This window comes from Xenopus laevis, chromosome 6L, assembly GCF_017654675.1.
Source record: "Xenopus laevis strain J_2021 chromosome 6L, Xenopus_laevis_v10.1, whole genome shotgun sequence".
NCBI lineage: Eukaryota > Metazoa > Chordata > Amphibia > Anura > Pipidae > Xenopus > Xenopus laevis.
In genome coordinates this window covers 111,875,189-111,888,912 of record NC_054381.1, presented here as the reverse complement: position 1 = coordinate 111,888,912, position 13,724 = coordinate 111,875,189, and the positions used below count along the sequence as shown (strand labels likewise).

At 36.0% G+C, this 13,724-nt stretch overlaps 1 protein-coding gene across 18 annotated transcripts in view; it reads left to right on the top strand.

The window, feature by feature from the left end:
* Positions 1–13,724, top strand: part of LOC108719201 (receptor-type tyrosine-protein phosphatase mu) — a 470,437-nt gene that overhangs the window by 283,531 nt on the left and 173,182 nt on the right. For all 18 annotated transcript variants that reach the window (XM_041566369.1, XM_041566373.1, XM_041566368.1 and 15 more), the window contains exons 12-13: positions 8,647–8,920; positions 10,763–10,799. In XM_041566369.1, coding sequence (XP_041422303.1) covers positions 8,647–8,920; positions 10,763–10,799 — 311 coding nt within the window. The remainder of the gene's footprint in view (positions 1–8,646; positions 8,921–10,762; positions 10,800–13,724) is intronic.

Genomic DNA, 13,724 nt, shown 5'->3' with positions numbered 1-13,724 from the left:
ATTTAATAGAAAGTTTTAATTCTTTGACACGCTCTTCTATAGGCTTTTAGTGAATAGAACATTATCAGTGCTGCTGAAATGTTGGCTTCTTAGATATTTTTCTTAAAAGAAATCTGACACACAACACTTTTTTAAAAAAGGCCAAGATTATAGGAACTATTTGAATTGATTTTTGCAAAAACTATTTATTGTATTGAGCACAGGGCCAAACTACTTTCCCTGCATGACCACAATGTGTTTCAGAACCATTAAGAGGTATAAATGGCTTTAAAGAGTAACAACAGAGGCAGCCTGGGTTCCCTTCTGATGCCTCTAAAACTCGGTAATCTTCTCTACTCTGTTGGATAACAACACACTCAGCAGTGGCCATCCATTATACTAGAGTAGCAAGCTTCAGTTCTCTTTACCATTGCCATCTTTAAATAAATTACACTTTTCCTCTCTGTACCATACACTGCTCTGAGGCTATATTTGAAAGCAATATAGCGAGATTATTAAGCAGAACTATGACCCCCAGTGGAAATTGTGGATTAATAGACTAGGGCTATTAATCCTTGTGACTTTAATGGGCAGATCAGGGGTCGAATTTCGAAGTAATGGGAGTTTTTTTGAACCCCCATAACTTCGAAATTCAAATAAATCAAAAAAGACCAACCAAAATTTATTTAAAAAGGTTTTTTGGGGGGTGATTAGACTGTATTAGATCATTCAAATCGAAGTTTGAATTCGATTCGAAGTATTTAAAAAAAATAAAAATAAAAAACGTTGACTTTTTTTGGGGGGAAGTCCACCAATTGACTCCATATAGGTTATAGGGGGTCCCTCAATTTGGCAGGTTTTAGATGGCAAAAGGTCGAAGTTTTAAAGAGACAGTACATGTTAAATTTCGATATTTGAATTTGGACTATTCCTTAGTCGAAGTACACAAAAATAGCTCGAAATTTGAATTTTTTACTTTAAATTTTCACTTCGACCCTTGATAGATCTGCCCCTAAATGTTTATGCCCTAAGTCTAGGGCTTTGAAGACAATATGCTTTTATTATACCACCTGTTTTTGTATAGTCACTTCATAATGGTGTTTTGTGTATATTGTGGACAGTAGCATCATATCTCATTATCTTCTTGGCTAGTGCCGGTCTGTTATTCTCAAAAGTCAGATTTTCCAAGCAGTTGCAGTTGCAAACTTTGCTTGCTGTTTTTGCGATACTCCTGCCCTTGCTTCTTGCTTTCTGTTCCTTACTTGCCTGTTTTCTACTATTTTCAGTCTGTTCTTGGGCTTCCTGAGAACTGTACATGACTCCAAAGACATATCTGACCACATAGAAATTACACTGACCATACATATAGTTGTTTTCATTTTAAAGGAATTTGGGTTGCTAAGTGTTTCAATGTTCACTAACCCTCCCAACTCTCCATCTCACCAATCTTCTTGGCTTCTACCAGCAGACTTTGTCATCCTTAGCTGAGCTGGCAATTCTTTTCCCTGTAACTCTTGTTAAATTATACTACATTCCCAACCTTTTATATCTTGGGTGGCATTTAATAACATTATCACACTCAAGTTACATGGATTAGTAGGTCATTGCATATGCCAAGTAAAGGGCATATTTGCATGCCTGCATCAGCTCTGTCTTTACACATCTTGTATAATTTGACCAAACCTCTTTGAATTGAATAAAAAGTCAACCTTGCAACCTAGTTTGTTTTATTAGCATTGCCTAAAGGGTAACCAGGTAATCTTAACCATGACTACTAGACATGAAGTCAAAAATACAGCACAAAAGAGCAGTACCCATGCCTACCAGAAGATATTTTTATTTAGTTGACTGTGACCTAGCTAGAATATTCATCCTATACATGTTGATTTGATCATGTGGGTGACATTTCAAGCAGAACCAGATTGAGAGAGGCCCGTTACTACTCATCAGGGACTAAGTAGCATAAAGGCAGGTGAAGTATAAGGGGATAAAATAAATGCCAACACTAAATAAGAGAGCCCTTTCAATTCATTCTACTTTTTGTACAATTTCACATCATATCAATAAATGATAACAGGAAAGCTGAAAGTGAAGATAGAGGTGTTTGAGAAATAGAAATACAGTTTGAATTATTTGGCTCTGAGTTCTTTAGCCTTTTTGTGCTGGTCTTTAGTTTTGCTGAATGCAAGTGGCCAATTTTAAATATCGTCTTGGGTTGACACATTTTATGTAAAAAAAAAAAAAAATCAGCTTTCCATTTTATTTATTTTTTCCTTTTGAACTTCCATCCTGGTTATTAAAATTGTCTGAAATAATCAGTCAGACCATTATTTCTGGAAAAAAATACTGGTTCTTTAGCTTCCTTCTCAATTACTAACATTGACATCAAGCATCATTTCTATCAGCTAAACTGGTAAAATAATGTCTAGATGGCAACACTAATATCTGCATATCTCCAAAGCAAAGTCTGGTGCTACATAAAAAATATATCATTTATTGTGGAGATGTGTGATGTGTTATGCTTATACTGATTATTAGATGCAGGGTAAACTGGTTAAATATTTTAGTCAAAAGATAACAGTCATTTACTCATATAACATTTTCAATTTACAACCCAATAAAATTCAAGATTCTCTGCAAGTAGCCCTGACTCGGAAAGTAATAATGTGTTAATTTACATCAGGTAGACAGCAATGGGAGGAAATTAGACAGACGATGGGATTTAGTTATTTTTCATTAGCACTTGGACTTTGATAAAGGAGAACAGAAAAGAGCTGCTTGACCTTTAAGTGCTTAAATTATTAAAGAGCAAATAGATTTGAGGTCTGGTTACTTGCAAATCTAATTTGTCTTGTGGTGAAAAGATGAAAAGACTTTTTGGGTTTGAAATTGCTCCGGTCAACTTTCTGCACAGATGTATCTCAAGGCAAATAAATGGCTGGTGTTTTAACTGTAATATTCAGTTTGTACATTTGAAGGAGAATGCAAATATATTAAATCAAACAAGAAAAAAAACTATTGTAACCTGGTAAATGTAAAGCATCTTGTCTGTGCTCCAGGTTATTTATCTATTGCTCAAATCTAAGATGAATTCACCAGTTTTTATAGGGCTTAATTAGTGTGCTTATTGCCATAAAGTTGTGTATTATCAGTGTAATACGCTGAGCTCTGCCCCATAAGCAGCACTTGTTTTTGGGACAGAGCTTAGTTTTCAAAGTGTGTTTGGTTCTTCCATTTATCTTTCCATTTCATGTTCATCACTTCCCTTAAAGGGATACTGTCATGGGAAAAAACATTTTTTTCAAAATGAATCAGTTAATAGTGCTGCTCCAGCAGAATTCTGCACTGAAATCCATTTCTCAAAAGAGCAAACAGATTTTTTTATATTCAATTTTGAAATCTGACATGGGACTAGACATATTGTCAATTTCCCAGCTGCCCCAAGTCACATGACTTGTGCTCTGATAAACTTCAATCACTCTTTACTGCTTTACTGCAAGTTGGAGTGATATCACCCCCCCTCCCTTTTCCCCCCAACAGCCAAACAAAAGAACAATGGGAAGGTAACCAGATAACAGCTCCCTAACACAAGATTACAGCTGCCTGGTAGATCTATGAATAACACTCAATAGTAAAAACCCATGTCCCACTGAGACTCCTTCAGTTACATTGAGAAGGAAAAACAGCAGCCTGCCGGAAAGCATTTCTCTCCTAAAGTGCAGGCACAAGTCACATGACTGGGGGCAGCTGGGAAATTGACAAAATGTCTAGCCCCATGTCAGATTTCAAAATTGAATATAAAAAAATCTGTTTGTTCTTTTGAGAAATGGATTTCAGTGCAGAAGTCTGCTGGAGTAGCACTATTAACTGGTGCGTTTTGAAAAAAACATGTTTTCCAATGACAGGATCCCTTTAACATATATTGATGAGGATAGGTACACTTGCACATACAGTACTTACAGGGAGTGCTGATGTGCCCACTAAGTCTTTACTGATGAAATACCCTAAAGTGCCCATATTAAAGGGTTGTTTCACCTTAAGGTTAACGTTTAGTATGTTATAGTATTATATATTGTAAGCAACTTTTCAAGTGGTCTTCGTTATTTATTTAGTGTTAATGAGTCTTACAGTACCCATATTTGAAGCCGTTAACATATTGGACTACTCCTCTGTTAGATTCCCTGTAAACATTTGGAGACAAAGAGTTTAATTCTGTATCCCTCTCAAAATCAAAAAAAGATTCACTTTCATGATAGAAAAATTTTATTTATCAAAACTGATATGCCTATTCACACTGATGCGTTTAAGGAGTGTGTTTGCTTTTTATCATATTCATTTCCAGTGGGTGTCGGCAAACATCTTTCCAAATTGTTAACACCCAATGCAAACCTTTTGCAAGGAGTAACTATTCATACAATTGTTTTCTGTGCTGGAACAATTTGTTCCCCACACAGGATATAAATAACTGTTGTTAACTTATTTTTACGAACAATACACATCGGTACCTCTCATAAAAAGTTCATGATAGATAATAAATCAGCCCCTATGTTATAAAGAACCTGCATTTCTTCTGGGTTTTTTTAATAATTATAAATTATACCCAGAAGAAATGCAGGTTCTGTTCAAGCACAAATTGGAACTTAAATACATTTTGAAGCTAACTGTGCTATCAAATGTGCTTGCATTTCTTAGGCTTTTAATACCATGAAATAAATGTCTTTTTGGCATGTCTTTATAGTTTTAGGCCTATAGTATTATGTCAAAACTAGTTAATTTAAATTTGAATAACTAAGGTAGGTATGTTCCTTGAATCTAATGAAGCGCTCTGTTCCGTATAAACATCATATGGCTACATTGGTGTTTGGTGAATTGTAACACACAGGTTTTTCCCAACCTACATTACAGAATGCTCAATTTGAATTAGTCCATTGTGATGTGCAGATGTTTGTTTGGGTGGTGTGAATGTATGTAGAAATTCAAGTGCATAAAATATTCATTGATTAAAGGTGGCCATACACTGTAAGATTTGGCTAGGTTGCCAAACAAGGGAATCTTCCCTACGACTGGCCCTCCTTGGGTGGGCGATTTTGTGGTAATACAATGAAGTGTATACGAAAAGTTGGACCGAGGACTGCATCAATGGGTCGTTGTGGTCCTCGACCCGACAGAAAAATCAAGTCTCCCTGATCGAGATTTGGCCAATTTTTGAACCCAGGTACCTGCTACTTGGATTTTGTATTGTTTTGTTGTTATGGAGAAAAAAAAAATTCTGTAACATCCAATGTTGCCCTAAAAGGCCCTTGTTTGGGTAAACTAAACTTTGGAGGATTTTGTCACTTTGGTCTGTGAAAGAAAGAGGTGGAATTAAGATGTTCTCCATCCCTGTAATACTGGCACCTGCCCTAGCTGGTGATTTATTGACTATGCTGGTAGATTACCAACCAGGTAGCAATGCATTCCAAAGTCAAATAGGCACCTAAGTTTGTCTGGATGCAGTAATACATAGCAGCCAATCAGCAGATATTCATCTTATTGGTTGCTATGTTATCGCACCTGGGCAAACCTAGTGCCTTTTTTTCAAATGAGGGTTCACTTCTTATGCAACAGAAAACAGTACAGCTCTTATCAGTCCTTTTTTTAAAGGGCATGTAAAGTCAAAAAATAAAATCCGGTTTTTACTTTTTTTTTTATGAAAAAGAAACCTATCTCCAATATACTTTCTTTAAAAAATGTGTACCATTGTGTACAGTTTTTATAAGAAACCTGACTGTATGCAGTGAACTTATCCCTTCATTTACTGCTGTGGATAGGAATTGTCAGACGGTCCCTAAATGCTCTGCAGGGAAACAATCATACTTATGAACAGCAGGGGGAGCCCTCACCTTACTTCCCAGCCTTGCAGAACCCAAGCAGCTTTGTTTGTTTCCCTGTAGAGCAGTCAGCGACTATGTACTGATTTTATTTTTGCCTTTACATCGGGACAAAGATCATGGAGCCAGATTTAAACAGATAAACTGGGATTCTATTTGGAGGATTATTTTGCTGCAGCCACTGGTTCTGCAGAGTTGGAGAAAGTTTGTATTAAACAATACAAAAACTATAAAGTCGACATAAGATTACATGACAACACAGGACCCAGACCACACTGAGCATGTGCACAGTCTTGGCATAGATGTTGAACAAAGTTACAAGATGGTGACCCCCTGTGGCCAACTTTGAAAGCATACATCATTTATTTGATTAGGCTTGTTGTGCAGTAAGTTCATGTTTAGTATACAAAATAGAGCATTTTTAGCCTTATTCTATTTTAGACTTTACTTCCCCTTTAAACAAAATGTTAAAAAGAAAGTTAAATTAGGTGATCATCATATCTTTTTAACTTGCAAGACCAGGTATGCTCAGCTGTTAATATAGCTTTCTCCATGCTCTGCCTTTTATTTCTTCTACTACAAATTATTACTTACGTGGCTGCTTGAAGTCACCAGGGCAACTCAAGAATGACTTTTTAGATCCTAAGTTGTTTTATGGCCTTTTTGTAGGAAAATAAATAAAGAGCTTCATCATGTTGGACTGAAATGTTAAAGTGTTTCTTGTCTGAAGAGAACAATTTCTCTCCTAATACTGGATTGTAAAACCTGATTAAATGTTCATTTGAAACATGCATTACATGATTTAATGCATTTCCCGAGCAGCGTTTTCAATTTAATTTTTTTTCCTGTTCGAGTACCTAGGATAATTACTTTTCCCCCTGTGCAAGTACCTAAGATAATTACTTTTCACCTGAAATAGTTTCCAAGAGACATTCTGCATCTGTATTGTTCTTTTAAGGCTCTTCCAAAGTTGGCTACAATAACCTAATGAGATGTATAATAACAAACCAAAGATGCACTGTGTTTATTTTGTGTCCACTTAACTACGGCAGTCTCTCGCTATACGTTATAGACTGCTATAGTAGATTATTTATTCATATCTTACATACATTGTTCAAACGTATATTTCTAATAGAATGAATTAAATCACTTTAAAAAATAGTTTATTGAACAACCATTTAACTGAATAATTTCTGTGAGATTTATTATTTGCTTAATATAAGAAATGGTACAAAAATAATCATAAAATATAAAAGGTATTAGACATCATCTCAGAGTTAAACCGTATAACCTGTAGAAAATGAGCTTCAGCTTGGGCCTTGTGTTCAGCATGGAATTCCTTCTGACTTCTAATTATTTTAGCCTTTCAGCTTTAGAAATAATTTTTCTTTTGTCCTATGTGTACCGATTCACAGACCCTTTATGTCATTAGAACAGGGATACAGTACCATTATATGCCAATAGATGCACATGGGAAATGTCCCCCACTCATATCTTAGGCTTTTTGGGTGAGAACCAAAATGCAGAAAATGGAATGAAATCAGAGAATTAATCCAGTAGTTATGGCATGAGCACTTGCAGTACCACGTTCCTCAACTCTGCCCCCACCTTTCCTACCCATGTGATACATATGCTCACACATCATAATAGCATTTTAACTCTTCCAAACCTGGGGCAGAAAGAGTACCATAGCACTATGCTTATGTTCTGCCTCAAATCATTAAGCATGGTATTCCAAAACCTTCTTTACTGATATACAGCAAAGTTTAGGATCAATTATCAATGCATTACAGTGTGCAAAGTGCAATTCTTGGATTAAAATTACCATGATTTTTAACCTGTAATGCAGAACCTGTAATTCAGCCAGCACTGCTCCCTGCTCTGCTGCCGTGTGTTCTACTGTGGAACGTCCATTTTTAATTATTAGGAGCAAAGTTAGTAGCGCAGGGAGCAGGAGAAGCTTTGGCTGGGGGAGAGGCGAGTGGCTGGTGGGCCTTCAGTGGCTGGGTGGTGGACCCTTGAACCAGGTTCACAGTGGGCCCTATGTACTTCATCCAACATAAATGGATATATGAATATACAGTATATGCATCTTGTTGACCGCAAGAAAAAAACACATATGTTAAAAGGGCTCACTTATATAGGCATTCTTTTTAAGTCCATTATCATTTTTTAAGCATAGCCTGCCACTGCCCAAATATTTGTGCTCACCCTCCCGGCACAAGATATTTCAGTATGGGATGATAAATTACATTAAAGTGTTGTAAATGCTTGTAGGAACAGGCTGGATATCCTAATCTGTGATAAACTATTAAAGGGTGTTTTCTGCTAAATAAAAACATATTGATTTTAAAGTGCAATGCAGTGCCCTGAATAATCCTCCTTTATAAATTACAAATTCTTTTGGGTCATTTGGCTGCTAGAATATCTGAGAACCCCCCTAACTAGCTAATAGAGCCAATCATAATCAGCCTTAGACAAAAGGTGACTGGATACTATTTCATAGAAGCAATAGTGGCAGGCCCCCTGGTATGCAGAAGATACTTGTGATTATTCCACTTAAAGAAGTGCTGCAAGTATTGGCAAAAAGAGGGAGCACCATCTTTATATAGGGGTCATGTACTCTCTGCACTGAATGTAGTTCTGGCAAAACACATCCCATGTACTGTAGCCCTACCACTCATTAAAAAATACTCTGGAAAAGCTATGTGTTTACTTTCATCTGGATGTGACTGATTAGTGCAGAGATGTGTTTCTGTAAAGTATGAAAATATAACTTTTTTGTCATTTCTTTCAGTGTTTATCAGATCGTGGTTGAAGAAGAACGCCCTCGAAGAACCAAAAAGACGACAGAAATGTCAAAGTGTTATCCGATCCCCATCCACTATCACAACTCTTCACTGCTGAACTCCCAATACTATTTTGCTGCAGAATTCCTACCCAGCAGCCTGTTGTACTCCCTGTTATTCACCATCGGTGATAATAAAACCTACAACGGTTACTGGAACACTCCGCTTCTTCCGCATAAAAGCTACAGTATTTATTATCAAGCAGCTAGCAGAGCAAATGGGGTAAGACTTCTAACAGGTGTTGCTTTTGTCAGTTCCAGACAGTAGTGAGTAAAGTTAAATGATGTTCTCTGCTGGGCACCATGTATGTGTTAGTTTGCTCACAGGATAATAAGCAAAGGTTGAAATTAGCAGACTTTGTCACCTACTGAGTTGTGAATTGGTGTTATTTTCCTACAGAAACAATCTAACCAAGACACAGAGGGAGCCAAATGATGAGATTGTCGATTCCTTTCTGCTAATTTAATTAAAACGTGTTCAGAGAGTCATGTTTTCGGCATCTTTTCTAGATTTTCTTAAAGGGTAAACATATAAATAGGCCTTTTCATTTCCAATGTGTTTGTTGCAATACGTGTAATTCAGTGGTGCAGACTGGTGAAAGCAATTCATGGCCAGTTTAGTTTGCATTGATTTACAGATTTGGGAATCACACTGATGTGGCTACAAATCAATTCAAATTGGCTGCGATCCCCCAATGAATCAAAAGGGAGTCAGTGAATTGAATTGATTTGTCCTTAGAGCGTCTAAAGTAAATCTCTAAATCTCAATGGGACAACATTAAAATAATCATAAAACATTATAGGGAACACTTGTGTATTGCATCTACTTTCTACACCTAGCTCTTACCTTAAATGACCTTTTTACTTATTGTCCACATTTAATCAGAGATAATTACAAAATTCACAGGACATCTAGCAAATGTAGTTTAGCAGCCGCTAACTCATTCCAGTTTCTCAGGCGCACTACAGATCCTGATAAGGTATGGCTGTTTGCTGACAGCTTGGAAATGTTTCTGCCAGATTCCATAATGGCTCTTACTGCGCAGCATACTGACAATGAAGGATTCCGAAACCCCATTGATTTAACTTTACTTCATTTCTCTGACATGTATTTTGCATTGTAATTCACTCATTGATTTTAAAAAATAAAGTTTTTCAAGGTCGGTCTGTTTCACCATTGTGTTCAAGCATGGAGCAGCACAAATAAGCCATTGGGTCTGTATTTATAGGGGATACTTGGTTTTATTTTGACATTGTATGTTGTTATAGTTTAACATAAAATGTACCAGCTGACCATAAAAACATATAAATACTCTTAGGGGCTGATTTACTACAATTTGAAATGTGGAAACCATATATATTCACAGAAGTCCAAACTTGTCCACATTTATTCCCACTTTCCTAACTGTATTATGATCAAAATTGAAAAGATGCCACAAATAACTATTGTTGATACACTCACCAAGTAAAAATTACTATTGCAGCTAATCTATTGGTAATAAAATGCCTCCGTAGCTTTCTTTCTTTTTTAATTACAACTGATATGCACAGATAACATCATAAGAAATACAGTTTTCTATGATATTCTCTACATGTATGGAAGCCCACCAATCCTGACTAATATCCTTATGCAATGGATTGTTGAGTTGAAAGGCAGCCATAGCTTGCACAGCCCTACATTTCAGTTCAATAAACTAACATCCATGCTTATACATAAGGAAGGTTTTATGTTATGCTTCAAAGTAGTATTGTCCATGGAAGGGCATCAACCATCCTGAATGCTTGAGCCATGCCTTTACAAGAAAACATATAAAGATTATTAATACAAAAAGCAAATAGTTTGCCATCAACATGGACTCAAGTACAAGGCACAGACAATAAGCCCAAATCAATTATTAATTGAAATAGTTTTACTACAGGCAATTGTCAGCTTTTAAAATATTCTGGATAATAGAGTCCAAAAATAATGTAAGGGCATTCTGAAGCAGTGAGTTTTGCATGTTGTAATTATAGTTCCACATAATGGATTGCAAATAACTAACCTAATTTTCTTTCTCTGTACCAGGAAACCAAGATAGACTGTGTCAGGATAGCCACCAAAGGTATGCTTAAAACAACTGTTAATTCTGAGTATTTTACATTAATGTCCTATACCATATTGTTTATGCACTTGTGCTTTATTTTTAAATAAATTCATATACAAAGTGCTTTTTTTTAAGTGTAAAGAGGCCAGAATGCTCAGTGTGAGCCCTCATTTAATGCATTTGTCAGCATGATGCCCCATAAAGGAGAGCTCCTGCTTTAAATTCAACCACATTTCCTTTATAGATCTGATTTGTTAGGCGGATATAAAGATACAGGCTCCGCGGACAACACTTTAACTCATGTCAAAATGCTTTTTCAGATTGTGTCACTTTCTTTAAGAAACTGAGCTTTCTAAACCTTTATCGCTGATATTTATAAATCTGGGTTGAGACAAAATGTAGCAAATGCAATTTAGCATTGTGCTATTTGTTCATGTTCTTCATCCAATACATTTATTTGGTTTACTGAATTAAGACCATATAGGGTACAATCATTATGGAGTATAGTACATGCTTATTTTATTTACTCTGATTCATAAATTCACATTAATGTGTTTATTTACAGAAAGTCTAAGATAACATTTTAAATTCCCAGTCAATACACAAATCTTATGGAAAACCAATTAGCTAATTCGTAATATTATACTGATACCTGTTTGTGCAGCATTGTAATAGCAATTTTCCCCCTGAACACATCCCTTTAGCTAATTTCTCTGCATTTCTGGCAGGGGTAATCCATCTTGACAAGGGAATTGTGTTTGAAGTTTACTTATCCTTATGAAGCATACTTTACTTTTTGTTTTGGGGATTCACTTCAAAGTTCCCTTCTGTGCTTAGCTTTTGACCTGCCGTGTCCAAGTCTATTACATCTCAAATCATTGTAAGTGTGCACAATACTTAAGGAAAGTTGCAGCTGGCCTCTTTGCCACTGCAATAGCATATCCGTGCTTTGTGTGCAGTTTAAAAAGGAATTATCTATGAATGTGCTACATGATAGAGATAGAAGATGAACAAGGGAATTCTTATTTCTAAGATAAAAAGAGATGTGATACCCGATGGAATGTCTATTGAAAATAAGGTTATAAATAAGCCAATGTATAGACACAAAGTAAAGGAAATCTGGAACATCTGAGAGCAGATAATACAAGAATTTAGGCAGGGTTGATCCAGTATGTGACAGTTGCTGAAATACAACTTAATAACCAGTGACATGGGCAGGATTTAGGTTATTACTATTTTCTAAGCAGGCTGATGAGGCCTGAGGCAGATGCTACAGGTCACAGATACCAGATTGCGCTCTCAACGCTTAAAAACACTTGACATGGGAGGCAAACTCACAATAGCTAATAAATACATATTTTTAATGAAGTTCACTAATACCTATGGGCACATCACAGCTGTTTCTCAGGTTTAGAATTTCTTAAGGATTTACATAGGGAAGAGCTGTGCAAAAGTTGTCATGAAAGTTGTCCATTATTTTTAACATAGAGACATTAATGGGTTTTCTGATCACATATAACAATTTTTGCTCATATCTTAAGTCACAGACTGGGAAATAAAAATGTAAATTATAAGCACGTTTTTCCATGAATCATTTTATTTATGTACTGCTTGGGGAGAGTAAAGAAAAAAAAAGGCAAACCTCTAACAGGATAAGTAACTGTTGTGTGTCTTTGCTCTGCAGGATGTTATTGATTGCACAAGTATGCAAATATAAACTGTCTAATGGGCGTTTTCATATTTCCAGTCATAAAATATTTTTTTTACATTTTTGTATTATTTTAGTGCAAAAATCTCCCGGACACTTCTAAACAATATTATTTAGCCCTTTAGTGGCCTTTAGTTTGTGACTGGGTTGGAAACTTATCTTTCAAGGCACACTGTGTAGCAGAAGGGAGAAAAGGCTTCACTTTATGATAGTCCAATTGTAATATCTGCATGTTTTAGTTGCAGTGTACCTTTACAGCAGAGAGGCAGGCTGATTAGGAGGCTGGAACAGGAAGTAAGAGGAAAAGTATGAAAGACCATTAAGCACACAATGATTGATGCAGATATAAACCCAGTGACCAGCTTAATTTAATACAAGACAATAAACATGGGCAGTATCTTTCACAAGACCCATGATGGGGTTGTGCTTGAAAAGGCATTCATATAAAATGTGCTCCATCTGTTGATTTGTATGGATGTTTTTGAAGGCAAATGGATTGTGAGAGGCTGTTAGTTTTGGAGGAAAAAGGGTTATTCCTGATCTGGTAAAATTAACACATGCTTGAAAGCATGCAGGACTTATAAAATATAATGGGGAGATCACATTAAAATAATTGGGTGGGTCCTGAAATGATTCTTATTTTTAGCAGCTTGTCACTGGCTAACCAATTTGTAATTAAGCTGCTTAAACTCACTTATCTGGCATTTTGGAAAATGTTTAGAGCATCAGTGTACCAAAACACAGCCTACATCCATTACCTGTCTTGAAGTGACATTAGCTACTCTATCTGTGATTATACAGTAGTGGATGGTTTGGAGATGTATTGTTTTATTGACACTGCAAAGAGTTCCATCAATTGAAATGGCATCACTAATGACAAAACAATGTAATAATATTTTTAAAGGGGGAGAAGTAAAAAAAAACAGTGGGTGAAATGGCATGTGAGTGTGACCACCATCCATCCCATCCATGCTTATGTGTGTTGGGCTTGACATAATAAATGCATGGAAGTGGATTGAAAAAAGGCAAAAGCAACCACTGTTTAAATAAGGTGCCAACTTTTAACAATGGTTTAAGATATTAATTGATACAATATGTGCAATACGAAAAGTTATGCCTTTGTGCAAACAAATTTGCCTTTTTGAATTTAATATAGCTTTTGCGAACCCAGAAACTGTTTAGAAACCACTTCCGACAGGGGAAGAAGGTTTGCGAATTTTATAGTTTGCGACAAT